We start from the raw sequence: 17,329 nt of genomic DNA on the forward strand, positions 1-17,329 counted from the left end.
CTGCAGTGTGTGTTTAACAGTTACACTCAGTGAGGATCAGCTGACTTTAGTTTCACCATGTGTGTGTGTGTGTGTGTGTTACTCCTGATGCTCTGTAACATGACAAGAAAACTGGACGCCGTGTCTTTCTCGATCCTCGGGACGCTGGAGTCTCTAGAAAGAGTTTTCCGTCTCGTTCCGCTGACATCTTCATGAAAAGCAATGAACATTTTCTAACTGTGTTTATTTACTCTAAAATTAACAGAGTCATTTTTTAAATCTGCACCGTAAAGAACTCATGAAGTGTTTGAAATGGAAATAAAGTCATTTGAATTTGTTGTATTTCAAAAGTGGGTTTAAGAAAAAAAAAAAGATTGTAATTTTTGGTGAGAAAATGAGGCTTATGAACTCTGTTAATCATGTAACATGAAAATAAAGGAATATAAAGATTGTTAGCTCTCCCTTTAAATGTCAGTTATTGTGTTTTTAACTCTATTTGAAACGAAGAGTCAGTGTAAACTTCACAGACGTCATCTCAGAAATCATTTCACAACAAAACACTCAAGTACACTCAAAATCATAATGCACATTGAATCATAAATGCCCACAAACACACACTTAAAATACTTAACATGAATTTACTATTAAAATCATATCATTAGAAACGGGACCCTTTTATCTGAACACACACACAATTATATATATATTAAAGTTTCTGATTTGAACAAAATCAACTCAAGTATAATTATAGTTATAAAGGTTTTGGATTGCTTACCTTAATATATATAAGAGGAGTACAATATGATTTTGTAAGTTAATGATTTATGATCAGTTGTTGGGAAAACTGATGAATTCAGACTTTTGACCTGTAATTAATGATGGCATGTTAATTTGACTGCGAGCGTAACAGTACAATCACACAATAAATGATATATTCCTGATGTTGTTTCTGATATCTGTGTTGTGGATATAGAGATCTGGTTTTATTGTATCACTTTCACACAGAATTGCTGATGAACTCAGGTTTTCTTATTTGCTGATAACTCACTTAAAAAATTACTTCTGCAACATTTTAATTTTACAGTTCTTCTGAATTGCTAAAACAGATTTTTTTTTAAATCATCACTCATTTTCTCAAAACCTTCAACACAAATCCAAATCTTCAAACTAAATTCACAGAAAACCTGACTCTTCTGAAAAAATCAAACAGTCGCTTCAAAACCATTTCACTTGTTCTCAAAATCAAAGCTTTCAAATAACACACACATTAGTCAGTAATATACAAAATACAAAAAAAATTAATGTGAAGAATTAGGAGTGAAACCATCAGGAAACATTTAATCTCCAGCTCCAGCGTTTTCCAGAACCACAACCTTCCTGGAGTCTCCAGAAGAACAAGCTGTCAGGTTCTGAGAGATTTTGCTTGGGTAAAAAATACTAGTATTACCCTTAGTTAATAAAAATTACTTGCTGAAGTATTGTGACATACATGAAGACTGATTCTTTATAGGCTTTATGGACAGATAAGTTGAGAGTGACTCTTGAAGGACCAGCACCACATTCTCTCTTGTTCTAAGAACGTTTTCTATCAATGTTACAAGAACGTTAACAACATTATATGAACGCTCCTAAAACATTATTTTAATAACATTTATTATTAGACATAACACACATGCTGGGAACCACGAAGATTTGATGCATGCTACACTTGCTTACGACGGTAACTGCTTTTTCTTTTTAACACATCTCTAACTATAACACTGCATTAGCATCATTCATTTAGCATCCACTGAAGAAAGATTTTTCTCTCTTTCTCTGAGTTAGTCAACAAAGCAAATTAATCATCATTTGCTGATAGAGAGGAAAAGTTAAATACTATAGCATTTTATTTTATTAAAATGAGATAAAGAAGTTTTTGTACTGAGAGAAGTGATCTGGTGCTCAAAGAACTTAAAGCCTGAGACACACTGCACAATTTTCGGCTGTCCCAGATGAAAGATTGGCATCGGGTTGTGGTGAATCAGAAATTGATTGTTTCACAACGCCAATCTTTCAATCTTTGTTGAAAATCGTTCAGTGTGTGTCAGGCTTAAGAAGTGCCAGGAAATGCCTAATATGGACAAACACATTAATGCAGCTAAACTTAAGAAAACAAAAAGCAGAATGAACTGGTGAAACATTAAGACAATAAACACAAGAAATTAAATTGATGAATGATGCAGTGCTAATTTACATATCATTTATTACAGTACAGAAAATAAAAAGTATATTTTCTACTTTATTATATAAAACAATCATTAAAGTGCCTATTGAAAAAATTATAGATTACAAATCATTGATTGTTGTCCAGCAGTGTATTTGATTTCTTATAGCAAATTCAAAGTATGATATAAGAAAATAATTCATTGTATAAAAAAATCACATGCATGAATACATAAAATGATTGTATTTTAAATTGGTCACTTCTGATCTTATGGCTTCACCCCTGGGGCCTCATTCATAAAATGTTGCAGAGAAACCATTTCTCAAATATGTGTACATGTGATTCATAGAATGAACTTACGGTGCGTAAGTTTGGTGAAGAAAATGCACACATGCCTCTGTTTTCAGATGTGAAATCTGTGAATCACAAATTATCTTGAACTCAAATTAATGGTTTTGGCTCTCTGCCTTGTAAAAAACTCTTACAGTTTTTTTCAGTCACTAACAAGCGTTTGTCCAAACAGTTGTCACATTTCCAAAACTCTAAACACAGTTAGCACAGCATCAGTCTTTTGTGGCCATACCATTCACACATTTCATGTCGTTTTCACACAATATGCAGTCAGTGAACACATTTCCAAAATGCTTACATTTTCTTAACAGACAAGCTATACCTCCCAACAAAATTATGGATTGTTTTTGTAGTATTTACGAATGTTAACACACAACATCCCACAATAGCAAAAACAATATTCCAAACCTTAGATACAGTATAAAAAAACCTCTGCTTCTGCAATGATATCAGTTCAAAAACAATATATCTCAGCTGATAATAAACAAACAATTGAATAATTGACATACAGCTGATTTATGTTGGGTAAATTGGGACAACCACAGCTGGTTCCAGTCTGGCTTAGACTCAGTGGCAGGGGTTATTTTTTTCTATTACTATAAAAGGAGGACTTTGAGGAGTGATGTTTTTGGAAACAGAAACAGAAAAAGACAAACACTGTAATATCTGGACAAGGAAGAGGAAGAGGAAGAGCAAGGGGCCCAGGGAGAAGAGCAGGCCCCGTGAGAGATGCAGAAGGAGGTGCAGTGAGAGATGCAGTGAGAGGAGCAATGAGAGGTGCAGGTGCAGTGAGAGATGCAGAAGGAGGTGCAGTGAGAGGAGCAGTGAGAGGAGCAATGAGAGGTCCAGGTGCAGTGAGAGATGCAGAAGGAGGTGCAGTGAGAGGAGCAATGAGAGGAGCAATGAGAGGTGCAGGTCCAGTGAGAGATGCATAAGGAGGTGCAGTGAGAGGAGCAATGAGAGGTGCAGGTCTAGTGAGAGATGCAAAAGGAGGTGCAGTGAGAGGAGCAGTGAGAGGAGCAATGAGAGGTGCAGGTGCAGTGAGAGATGCAGAAGGAGGTGCAGAAGGAAGTGCAGTGAGAGGAGCAATGAGAGGTGCAGGTCCAGTGAGAGGTGCAGAAGGAGGTGCAGTGAGAGGAGCAATGAGAGGTGCAGGTGCAGTGAGAGATGCAGAAGGAGGTGCAGAAGGAAGTGCAGTGAGAGATGCAGTGAGAGTAGCAATGAGAGGTGCAGGTCCAGTGAGAGGTGCAGAAGGAGGTGCAGAAGGAAGTGCAGTGAGAGATGCAGTGAGAGGAGCAATGAGAGGTGCAGGTCCAGTGAGAGATGCAGAAGGAGGTGCAGTGAGAGGAGCAGTGAGAGGAGCAATGAGAGGAGAAATGAGAGGTGCAGGTGCAGTGAGAGATGCAGTGAGAGGTGCAGTGAGAGGTGCAGTGAGAGGAGCAATGAGAGGTGCGGGTCCAGTGAGAGATGCAGAAGGAGGTGCAGTGAGAGATGCAGTGAGAGGAGCAGGTGCAGTGAGAGATGCAGAAGGTGCAGCAGTGAGAGGTGCAGTGAGAGGAGCAATGAGAGGTGCAGGTGCAGTGAGAGATGCAGTGAGAGGTGCAGTGAGAGGTGCAGTGAGAGGAGCAATGAGAGGTGCGGGTCCAGTGAGAGATGCAGAAGGAGGTGCAGTGGTTGGAGCAGTGAGAGGAGCAGGTGCAGTGAGAGATGCAGAAGGTGCAGCAGTGAGAGGTGCAGTGAGAGGAGCAATGAGAGGTGCAGGTGCAGTGAGAGATGCAGAAGGAGGTGCAGTGAGAGGAGCAGTGAGAGGAGCAGGTGCAGTGAGAGATGCAGAAGGAGGTGCAGTGAGAGGAGCAGTGAGAGGAGCAATGAGAGGTACAGGTACAGTGAGAGATGCAGAAGGAGGTGCAGTGAGAGGAGCAGTGAGAGGAGCAATGAGAGGTGCAGGTGCAGTGAGAGATGCAGAAGGAGGTGCAGTGAGAGGTGCAGTGAGAGGAGCAGTGAGAGGTGCAGGTACAGTGAGAGATGCAGAAGGAGGTGCAGGTGCAGTAAGAGGAGCAGGTGCAGGAAGAGGAGCAGGCCCAAGGAGAGGGCAAGGTAGAGGTGTAAGGATGCATGGTGGTGGCATTCCAAGGGCTGCAAGAACAGTAGTCAGTGATGAAATTCGTGCCACTATCATTGACCACGTAATCAACCACGGTCTCTCACTAAGAGAGGCTGGTGAAAGAGTGCAACCCAATTTGAGGCGGTCAACCGTTGCCTCCATTATTCGCATCTTTCAACAAACCAACAGGTAAGTAGTGCATTTTACATAGACTGTTTCTATTTTCACTTGACATGTCAATAAGGTCATACAGTAATGCATATGTTGATTTTTTTTTTTCTCTAAAGACTGCAACGTCTTCCACCCTCTGGGGGAAGAGGAAAGCTCCTCAATAATGATCAAGAGCTTGCCATTGTGGAAATGGTTGTTGCAAATAATGCAATAAAACTGCATGAAATTAAAACTAGAATTGTGGAGGACCATGAGATATTTGGCAATATAGAAAGCATCGGCCTCACAACCATTACACGGACTTTGTCCAAACACAGAGTACGGATGAAGCAGCTCTACACTGTTCCCTTTGAGAGGAACAGTGAGAGAGTCAAGGAGCTACGACGACAATATGTCCAGGTATAGTGTATATTCAATTCAATGTCCAGTATTACTGTATTAGCTTTGCACATTGCAAGTAGGTAACCTACACAGTAATAGGTTGCAGTACAGTATGGTATACAGTAATGACTTGATATACACAAACCTTGTTTCAGAGAATTATGGAATTGGAGGCCAACCAGGCCCCTCATGAATTCATTTACACAGATGAGGCAGGATTCAATCTGTCCAAAAGGCGTCGACGTGGACGAAATATAATTGGAAAAAGGGCCACAGTTGATGTGCCAGGACAGAGAGGGGCAAACATTACCATGTGTGCAGCAATGGCAAATGCAGGATTACTCCTTCAGAGATGTCAGGTTGGACCCTATAATACCGAGCGCCTCCTTGCCTTTCTCAATGATCTCCACCAGCGCCTGGTACCAGAGCAGGATCAGGAGGGTGAAAACATGAGGACCTTTGTAGTTACCTGGGACAATGTTGCTTTCCATCATTCGCAAGCAATAACAGTATGGTTTGAAGTCCACCCAAGACTGATATGTGTCTTCCTTCCACCCTATTCACCTTTCCTCAACCCCATAAAGTTCTTTTCTGCATGGAGGTGGAAGGTTTATGACCATCAGCCACATGACCAGATGTCCCTCCTTGAAGCCATGGATGCTGGCTGCAGGGACATCACAGTTCAAGATTGCCAAGGGTGGATCTGACATACAAAGCGGTTTTATCCCAGGTGCATCGCCTTGGATAATATTAGATGTGATGTTGATGAAAACATGTGGCCTAACCCTGAAGATCGCAGGGATTAGATAAATTAATTTTGTGCTATTTTTAGTTCCCCCCTTTTTATCTGGGCTTTTGGCTGTTTTTTCTTTTCTTTTCAGAAGAACATTTTGTTTTTGTAAGCATTTTGTTCACTGTAAGCATTGCAATACTGTAAAATTTTTCTGTTCTATTATACTGTGTTTCTACTGTACCTCCTTCAGTAAACAATAAAGAAAAAAAAACTGATTTGCTTTTTACTAGAATGCGTTTGAATGTGAACATTACTGTACATGTGGACATGCAGGTCCCAACCAAGAAATTTAGTGGAAAAGGTGGATTGCATGTTACCTGAAACATAAAAGTCTATGCCGTTTTTCTAATAACAATAAACAGTATTTTGAAACCTGGTGTACTGTGATTGACTGCATATACTTTGTGAAGTGGAAACAAGTGTTATTCTTTGAAAGAATAATTTCATTTTGAGTCAGATTTCCAGTGTTTTGGTAAAGTTAGTGTGTGCGCAGAGAAACACGTGTTCTGTTTTGAAATGGAGAGTTAGTATATATTTAACAAAATGTGTTTTTGAGAAGAAAATGATCAATTTGGCCAATTGTGTTTTGTAGGTGTAAGTCTGTGTTAAGAGTTTAGAAAAATGATCTGAAGTATGGGTAAGCGCTTGTTAGCGATTGAAAAAAACTGTAATTACTGTCATTTACATATAAAAGATCACCAGTCATCATCCAAATTCTTTAATTTAGAGCAGTGAGCTGCAAGAACAGCTTACATTTCCAAAATCCTGCAGTACTCGGACAAGAAAAAGTGCGAGACCCTGTCGTGACGCCAGGCACTCTTCCACGTCAACGACAGCTTTTACAAATATGAGCGTTAGCGTAGATTTAAGCCTACACACACTCTATGATCAAATCTGAGCGTGTGCACACTTTATAAATGAGGCTCCTGGTGTGACAAAACATTAGCTTAAACACAATACTTTTTTCAAAGCTCTTTTTTAAAGTCTTGGATTACATAAATTTCTACGTATGCCATTTCATGCCATAGCATCATTAAACTAGCATCTAACAATAGATTAAAAAAAAGCTGCTGTAATTTTCCCCTAACTAAGCATTTAAATAATCCTGTGAATGCAGTTAAAGAATGCACCCTGTCACTGTAAACTGGCCTGTCAATCATCTTGTCACGGTTAACATGCTCCACATTTCATTTCATTTAACTTCCTACAGTACTGGAGAGAAAAGAAGCAGCTCGTTGATCTGACAGTCACAGGTCTTTCATGCGGAGATTTCTGCTCATATTTTCTGCATATGGATGTTTATACAAGTTCACATTACTGTTGCAGATGAAATATAAAACGGATAGACACGGAATCAGTGTTGGGGGTAATGCATTACAAGTAACGCGAGTTACGTAATCAGATTACTTTTTTCAAGTAACTAGTAAAGTAACGCATTACTTTTTAATTTACAAGAAAATATCTGAGTTACTTTTTCAAAAAAGTAACGCCAGTTACTTTGTATTCCCATTTTTTGATTGACAAGCCTCCTGTTCCCATATTGGGAGAAATCGGAAGTATGGAGGCGTTGTGTGCGCTGTGTGAACATGTTACTGTAGTTCTAGACTAAATGTGAATGTGCATTAATTCATCCCACTCACAAAAAAACAAAAAACAAAACAGATTTAGTATTCATCAAAATTAATCAAAACAGTGAAATGCAAACTCAGAATATGACGCAAACCTGCAATAACTAAATATATTAAATAACACAAATGTATCTATTCCCATTTTATTAACAGTGTCTTTGCTGCTGACCTTTAATGATCCAGTTCAACCATACTAATAATTAAAAAATGACTTTAGATAAACTAACAATTGTGCTTCATTGTTTTTTTTTATTGCTGAAGAGTGTTGAACCTTCTTCTCCTGTGTTCTACTGTACAGACGTGAATTTACTTTTCCTTCAGCCTGAGGTTTATTCATTACACTTTTTGGTGTGAAAGGGCTTTTACATTTGCTATAAATAGAACTTCTTATATTAAAAACAATCAAGCCCTGCTCATATTTAAAAAGTAACGTGAAAGTAACGCAAAAGTAATATAACACATTACTTTCCATAAAAAGTAACTAAGTAACGTATTTAGTTACTTTTTTAGGGAGTAACGCAATATTGTAAGGCATTACTTTTAAAAGTTACTTTCCCCAACACTGCACGGAAGACATGGAGATCCAGATTTTTTTGTTTGCTCGTATGTTTTTAATATTCAACAGGCAAATATATGGATACGAAAGGGTTAACATTCAACCCGTTCTTTTTCATCAGTAGTGTTGTTTGAGATTTTAATTTTGTGAAGATTCAATGACAAACTAGCTTACAAAATGTTTATTATAAAAAACTAATAAGATGAGGCATGGCATAAGCCTACACTATATGCTGTATTAGGCTATATACTGACTAATAAATGACAGAACGTTTAGCAAACAAAGAGGATTAAAATAAAAAAATTAAAATAAAAGAGAGCCTCCATAGCATAATGTGAGGTAAACAGCAAGGATAAACTTTTCAAAATGAAAATAAAACTAAAAGAAAAGTAAAAGTAAACTTGCTGTCGGTGATAGTGCTGCATGTTTGTTTTAATTCCACACAAGATTACCAACATGTTCACCTTCTCTAGTGGTCTTTTACTTTACTTTAGCTGAAAACCATCAATATTTGCGTCATTTTTGCTGAGTGCACCTTCAAACTCCTGCCGACGTGGGGAGTATAAACCAGGCTCTACACTCGAAGCACTTTCTCATATGCAACAGAAATGGCCGTTTTAATGAGTTGGACAACATGGCGATCGCGCCAGTGCGACCACTCACAAATTTTATATATACCACCCTAATTAGATTATGAAGAATAATTTGTTGATCTTGTTTTCCCTTTAAAACATACCTTCTGCAAGATATTTTTCAATTGTGGGTATAATATCGATCCTGTAAGAAGTGGTGGAGACATGTCCCACCTGTCCCAACCGTAAATTACGCCTGAACCCCATTTTTGTAAACCTCTCTTCCTAAGGTCGAGTAGTTTGTATTGTTTCTAATGCCTTTATTTGTGTTTGTAGTTCTGGACTGAATCTTTCATTTTAGCCATTAGAGTGCACCGATCTGAAATAGTAGATCTTCCAGGGAATTTGGGCATACTCTTTTCAACATACTATGGTTTAGGACACACTTATCCTAATCTCACATACTGTTTAGGATGAATAGTATGAACATTGAGATGCAGGGATATTGTTCAGTTGATGATGTCACAAAGATTGACAGTGGTGGGCGTGTCTTACTGAGGTGAACTCATCCCCTGCTGCTCATCATAGATTTCTCACTCTAGAAGCTGCAGTGGGATCGTTTCCATCGGTTCCCCATCTTTGACATCTTTGGAAGCTGAAAGAAAATAGAGATCACAGACATGAAAAAAGAACAGGAAAAAAAACTGTTCATATAAATCTACACATGTATGATGTTACAGCTCCACTTGATTGTCTCTAACATGCTGAAACAACAGAACATTAAACAAAACATGACAAAATACAAAGATAATATTATTACAATATGAATCTATAGAAGTCTTTTCTTGAAAGCCTAAAAAAAATCACTTCATTTATCTTCCGTTGGTTTCAGAAGATACATGGAGGGACAGATTATTGATAAATAAAGATTATCATTGAATAAAGCATTTTCGGGTCTACTTTATTATAGGGGTGTGTGGTCGTTATTGTCTATGATATGGATTGTTGTTTTACCCCTGTGCAAACTCACTTTATCGAGTATGTTACTCACATGGCAACAAAGACTTTCCAGAGGATTCACTACTTGAAGTCTATGATTAAAACCACACTGTGTATTGTAAATAACACACACACACACACATATATATATATATATATTAGGGGTGGCACGGTTCGCTGAAAAAACGCTGGGACCGCGGTTCAATTTAAATCTGACAAAGCATCTGTCTAATATATGGTTTGCTATAAATATCACTTAAAACAAACTGGGTTCAACTAATATATGTTTATGTTGATGGATGCGCATTCTGGATTCCCAGACATTACAACAATAGCGATAAGAAAATAAAAAAATAAAATAAACCCTGGACAAATCATTCACTCTTGATCAATGTTAATGACTTATGCTGGAATATGAGCAGTCCTTTCGCCATCATCCGGGTGCTGACAGCGCGCGCGCACAGATAAGACATGAACAGCACACGTTAATATGTGTTTGAACTAAACTCGTTGAAGCTTTGTCAGTTTAAAACATAGACTGTATAAAAACAGGTTTAAACATATAGAGCCAAAGTACACAATCTCGCGCGCGCAGTGAGAAGATTTGTGCAAACCCGCGCCTCAGAACGCGCGCAAAGTAGAGTATTGTGTTTAAATGGACAAATTCACACAAAAATTATAGGCCATGTTGCAGGTTAACCACCACTTTCGATTAATGGGTACATAAATCACTCAAGATATGTATATCATTTTTAAAATGTCTCAAAAATGGTTTTAAAGACCTATTTTTTAAGTTTTTGGTATTAACGTTTTTTTTAGCAACACGGTGATGACGTCACATTGGGGAGAAGTCGAGGAAAGGTAGCCTCAGTCTAATAATATGATGCCGCGTTCCAGGCGACCCGTAACCCGTGTTTTTCCAACCTTAAACCCATGAAAGTGCACAGGAACGGCAATCAAACCCGTGTCTCGTACTAGATCGATGTACTCCCGAGTTCCGAGGTCACACAGCACGCGAAACAACAATGACAGCCCCTACGGATAATACTGCCTATGGATGCAGTGTTTATGCAAGTGGTACAATAAAATAAATAATCTAGTTACAATTCCTTGTGCTCAGAAAGTTTGGCGTAACTTGCCTGGACGGTACAAAGTCATTAGTCGTGGTATGAAATAGTGATTACGGGCTCAAAAACCTGCCTGGAACGCAGCATCAGAGCTAACGTTATAGCGACTGACTGGGATGAGGATGAGGTGGCAAGAGCCAACATGTATGATGACCCGCAGCCGTGTAATTTCGAATCTGCCAGACGTGAGAGGGCAAATGAGGAATTGCCAAGAACTGATGTCCGTCAAAGCTTATTAAATGCATGGTCCGAAGAGAATGAGTGGAGAGTTGGTGAAGTGTCCTGGTGAGTTGCTATCGTTTAGCATCGCAGCAATGAGCACTGGAGCTAGTCTACGAGCAGCAGTGCACAACAACGACACACACACACACACACACATATATATATTATTATTTATTTTTTTATTATTATTTTTTTTACTGTCATTGCGTAGCACCGAGTGAAAAATCAACGTTTTCTTTATATCTAGTGGCAGTGATCATGACGTTAGTTCAGATAAGTACCGGTAACCTGTCATAGTGTCGTAGAACTGGTAAACGTTGTCTTTGTCATCTAGAAATAGAAGGCATCATGCTAGCTATATGGACGTTTCTAAGCGTTTATCTCTTCCTCCGGTGAAAATGTTGTCTATCTATCTATGTATCTATGTATTTATCTATAATCTGCGCTATCTGAATACTCTCGTCTCTCTATACTCTCAAGGCGGGCTTTGGTAAATTCTCTCCCCAACGTGACGTGATGCAATGCATTGTGGGGGAAAGGAGACCGCTGTAAGATAGTACCTACTTTTTCGTATTATATTCCGTTTTGTGATACCCAACAACATAAAATACAATGGATAACAGTTTAGATGTTTATTACCAACAAGCAAATTGCACAAATTCGTTAAAAAATTTACCCTGCAACACGGCCTTTAAGTCAAAATGCCCGTTTTGGTAAGTATCCTACAGCAGACATAGCCGGCTGAACGCAGGCCACTGTATCAGTGTATTCTCTTAAAGTGACAGTCTTTATATTGAACAGCAACAACAAAGAAATCACTAACTGCCATGGCTGGACTGGCCATTGGGCATACAGGGCATTTGCCCGGTGGGCCGACGTGCTTTTTGGGCCGATATCTCATACTTTTTTTTTTTTAAACGGCCCATAAAATTTGAACATTGGCGGCCCATTCGTTTTGTTTTGTTTTGCTTAATTGGCGGCGCTGGGTTTGTGCCGGTGTAATGCATTGGTCAAAGTCAGTGTTAGTTTTTTTTTCTGACAGACCAGCCCATGAAACACGTAGATCAGCGGCCCATTGGCTCTTTTCTTGATTGACACTGGGCTGGCCCAATCACAACTTTAAACGAGTGAGCGAGCGGCAGCAGTGTCAGTGTGTATCTGTAAAAAAGATGAAGAAGAAATGCAAGGAATGTGCAGATAAATAGCGTGAAAAAATAGAACCAGGCCCTTAAAGCAGACACTGTAAACTGTGTCAAATATATATGTTTTCTGACCTTCATCAGCTCCTGTGGCAGATGATGATAGTGAGGACGGAGGATCAGGAGAGAGATGAGAAAGTGTAGAGCCTGCGGTAAGCATAACTACTTTCAAAACACTTAGGCCATGTCATGAGTGTAGATTATTTCCACATCTGCATAGTGGACGATTTCCGCAATTCACTAGAAATTTAATAAGAGGCGTTTGTAAACCATGTTTTCCGCCAAAATAAAAGCTTGATGCAGTTTGCGTCAAAATAAAAGATCATGTGCTTATCTCTTTCAAGTAAAGAAATTGGTACAACTAATTAAGAAAGTTTCCTTTATTTTTTTGTGCATTTGTTGTACAAAATATGGCTATTACTGTCATTGGATTAATATTATAACTATTATTATGTATAGGTGTAATGTAAATAGACACTGTAACTAAAAGAGGTTTGAATTTTTCTTTGTTTAATTTGCACACTGAATATGGGTTGGAGCTTTTAATTTTGAACTCTCAAAGTGCACCAGATTAATGAATTTAACATTAAAATGCACAAAATTTTCTCACGGGGTGGGGGGGGGGGGGGCATGCCCCCGAACCCCCTAGAAGGACCGAGGACACACTACCATAGTTTTAACAAAAATCCTGTAAGAAACACTGGTATTGCTATGCCAGAGCCGCTTATATCTTGTTTTAGGATTCACCGCTGTGGAGTATAGTTCAACTGTATTAATAAATATACAATTTTCATCTGTTAACTCTCACTCGTTCCTATACTCACTCATTACATGGCATTAGTGGTTTTGATGAATAGGAGTTGGTATGCATATAATTAAGGGCGTGCAAAGATGGGTGGTGTTTATGATCATATAGTGGGCCGGTCTGGGCAAAAATGCCTGGGCCGATTTTTTGTCCCAGTCCAGCCCTGCTCACTGCTCTTAATTAATAAGCTTTTATAACTTTAATAAAGAATAATCTTTAATTTATGCAGTCCAATATGCAATGCTGTTTACATTTGATTACTTTATTCAATTTCTGTATATGTATATATTTGTGCAAGTAACAACACAAACTTTGCTCTTTTACGTCATTGTAAGATTGGCACACATTTACATTAAAAATAACACAATTCAGTGCACAGCAGACATGACGTGAACCCCATAGTGTCATATTTATTTATCCATGACAGGCCTAAACTAGCCAAGGTACCAGCACAAAGTCACACCCTTACAGATCACATTACACATATAACCTGGGATGAACAAGCACATACAAGTGGATGACCAGAACTGTTGTTTAAATGTGTATTAATTACAGTAAATGTTCTACTCACCTTTGATCACATTGAATCTCCTGAATCTGTTCCGTTCGTTGTTGAGGACCTGTAGTTGAAAATGTCCAAAGTCTGCATCTGTGATGTTTGTGATGGTCAGAGACCCATTGTGTTTATCCAGCTGCAGTCTGCCTCTGAAGCTCTCATTAATAACAGGTAGTCCTGATTCAGCTTTAACAACAAGATGGTTTTTAACTCCAAAGGTCCACAGTATCAGATCTCCTTCCTGGATTTCAATATCAGTCTCTAGAGTGACAGAATCTTCAACCTTTACTCGCACTTCCTCCACTTGATGTGAAAACACAAATAAATAAAACAAAGTGTGAATTAATTTAATTAGCATTTTCAACAAATTAATTTTGATAGCATTTTTTTAAACCTAGTTTATGTTCGTAGTTTCAGCTCCTCTGAAATCTGAATTAATTATGACTACCTAGGATTCATCATCACAACTTTTCTTGCAATATTGTGATTTCTCTCCAAACATTTCTACTTCTCTTCTGCAATTTTACCCTTTAAGGCTCATTCACACCAAGAACGATAACTATAAAGATATCTATATTAGCATGCACACAATTGCACAATATTGTTCTGTTTATTATAAGCACACGCTGCAGTTTGTCGGTTCGAGCTTTAAGTGCCAGAGCTCTTCAAAGCAGAATAGATTGTGATTGGCTGACAATATTTTTATCACTCATCAGCTGAAACTGTGTCGTTATCATTATAGTTGTGGTGTGGACACTATTCTTTTGAATTTAGAAAGGTTTTTAAAAATATCTTTACTGTTACTGTGCATGGTGTGAACAGACTTTTAGTTTCATAACCTCAGGATTGTTTTGAAGCAGATTCACTGAGATTCATAATGTTACTGTTTAAAACATATATTATTGCCTCAGTTCAGAGAGGTGATGGAATAGTTCACATCTGGTGATACTATAACAGTCAAGTGTTCATCAAAATGAATTTATTCTGGTAATGTTACAACTTTATATCTTACATTTTTATTTCAACAATGAAAAACAAAAATTAACAGTAACTAAAATTACGTTACACCAATTTGTGTTAAGTTCAGATCATCTAAATTGTTCACACAGTGCATGATTATTGATCTACTCACCATTGACAGTAACAAAGAATCTCTTCTTGTATTTGGTTTTTCTGGTTTTGCCGGAGATCTGTACTCTGTAGACTCCAGAGTGAATGGTCCTGATATAACTGATAATGAGATCTCCAGTCTTACCACCCAGCTGCACTTTGTTTCTGAATCTCTCATCAGTAACATCACAATTTATATCTCCGTCTGTAATGGTCCATCCACTGTTTTGGGTTATGGGATTGTTGTCATGTCCGAACCACCACTTTATCTCTTCACCGTTATGTAGTTTAGTACCAGTATGTAGAGCGACAGTTCTTCCTTCCGTCACTGACACTATCTCAACAGTTACAGACACACATGGAAATAGAACAGAAATGTTCAGAAGATCAAGCTTAACTTTACAAAGAACATGTTTTGGCATATTGTTGAAATAAAATACTTTGTGCCAGTCTAGCTCAAAAGGGTGCTGATTTCATGCATCAGCTAGTTCAGACACAAACCCCCCTGCCCCCAACCCCAACATTCATGAAGGTGAGCTGCAGCTGTACAACTCCATGTTGGATCAGCCTCTTTTCGGGAATTAGGTGAGGATGCCTTCAGTTAACATGAAAGAATAGCTGGCAGGGACTATAATGAGCTTCTTCTTGGGTTTGTGACATCACAATAAATTTTACATAAAGCCTTTCCTTGGGAACACGCAGAAAGTGGGTGTGGAGCTACTTGGGACACACACACACACACCACTGTGGATTCTCCACTGGCTTGCTACCGGGAGCTCTGAATGAAAACGTGCTCTCTTTATCACTGACCTGCCATCGTCCACAGACCATGCTCTTTTCCTCCTGGCACAAACACCGGCAACGCATAGTCTCTTGGTCTGCTGGGTGCCTTTGCTGAAGCCGTGGCTCTATTTCTTGTACGATCTCTGTCGAAGCAGCAGCTGCGCACTGGGTTGAGGCACGGCCTGTGTATCCAGCCGGCTGCTGTGCTGACAATGATGCTGAGCCAGCTAACCAAACTGAGACCATTGAGTATTTTTCTAAGGGAGGGGCTTCACAGAACTAGAAAGTCAATAGTCCAGACCATTTTTATGAAAATGGGAAATCCGGTGTAAAATAAAGTTCAAATATGTGAAAAATAATCAATCAAGCCTTCGAAAAAGCTGATCAACCACCCCTTTAAAGACCCTTTCAATCAGGACACAGCAAGCAATGGAATCAGTGCACAGCTGGTGCTTTTTTGTATGGCGAGTATTTTGTGCAGTAGAAGCATTGTTTACATTTTTGACTGGCTCCAAGCCACACACCTGCTAACTGCGCACGCTGTGTCTGATCTCGGCCGGGTGTTCTCCAAGTCTGATGACTCCGATCGCACGGATATTACACACAATGTTAATAAGACCCAGGACCCGAAGTAATAGATTCAGACCCGACCAGGACCTGGTTGATCATTTAAAATATAGATCCGAACCCAGCGGGTCCTGGGTCGGGTCCCAGGTCGACGGGTCTCAGGTGCACTGTGAAGACCTCTACAACATGGAACCACAGAAGCTAACGGTTTCCAACACAACTGATGTTATATAGTGATTTTGGGAACTTATGAGCACGCGAGCGCGAGTCTGATGCTGTTAACGCTAAATTATCCAACCATCCATCCATCCATCTTCTTCCACTTAAATCTACCCATCTTCTTCCACAGACTAAGCAGAGACGCCCAGACTTCCCTCTCCCTGTACATTCCTCCAGCTCTTCAGGGGGATACCGAGTCGTTCACAGGCCAGCCGAGAGACATAGTCCCTCCAGTGTGTCCTTGGTCTTCCCTGGAGCCTCCTGCTGGTGGGACGTGCCCTGAACACCTTCCAAAGAAGGAACACATGCCCGAGCCACCTCAGCTGGCTCCTCTCGATGTGGAGGAGCAGCGGCTCCACTCTGAGCTCCTGCCGAGTGGCAGAGCTCCTCACCCTATCTCTAAGGGAGCGCCAAGCCACCCTGCAGAGAAAGCTAATTTCAGCCCCTGTATCCGGGATCTTGTCCTTTCAGTCATGACCCACAGCTCATGACCATAGGTGAGAGTAGGAACATAGATTGACCGGTAAATCGAGAGCTTCACCTTGCAGCTCAGCTCCTTCTTTACCACGACAGACAGGTACATCGACCTCATCACTGCAGAAGCTGCACCCATCCACCTGTCAATCTCCGGCTCCATCCTTTCCTCACTCGTGAACAAGACCCCAAGATACTTAAACTCCTCCACTTGAGGCAGGAGCTCTCCACCAACCTGAAGGGGACATGCCACCATTTTCCGGCTGAGAACCATGGCCTTGGACTTGGAGGTGCTAATTCTCATCCCAGCCGCTTCACACTCGGCTGCAAACCGTCCCGGTGCATGCTGAAGGTCCTGGCCCGATGAAGCCAACATAACAACATCATCTGCAAAAAGCAGAGACGAAATCACATGGTGCCCAGACCGGACACCCTCTGGCCCCTGACTGTGCCTAGAAATCCTGTCCATAAAATTAATGAACAGGACCGGAGATAAAGGGCAGCCCTGCCAGAGTCCAACATGCACTGGG

General features: G+C 39.8%; 1 protein-coding gene across 2 annotated transcripts in view; it reads right to left on the reverse strand.

Annotated features, from left to right (window-relative positions):
* Positions 1 to 9,162: 9,162 nt before the first annotated feature.
* The window catches only part of LOC132107629 (uncharacterized), a 68,657-nt gene continuing 60,490 nt past the window's right edge, over positions 9,163 to 17,329 (reverse strand). Inside the window, exons 7-8 of one of the 2 annotated variants that reach the window (XM_059513725.1) lie at positions 13,662 to 13,949; positions 9,163 to 9,393 (exon numbers count right to left, since the gene is read on the reverse strand). In XM_059513725.1, coding sequence (XP_059369708.1) covers positions 9,332 to 9,393; positions 13,662 to 13,949 — 350 coding nt within the window. In that variant the 3' untranslated portion in view covers positions 9,163 to 9,331. Of the gene's footprint in view, positions 9,394 to 13,643; positions 13,950 to 17,329 lie in introns of both variants that reach the window. The other variant, XM_059513726.1, reaches the window with a different exon arrangement.

Source organism: Carassius carassius, chromosome 28, assembly GCF_963082965.1.
Source record: "Carassius carassius chromosome 28, fCarCar2.1, whole genome shotgun sequence".
Lineage (NCBI taxonomy): Eukaryota > Metazoa > Chordata > Actinopteri > Cypriniformes > Cyprinidae > Carassius > Carassius carassius.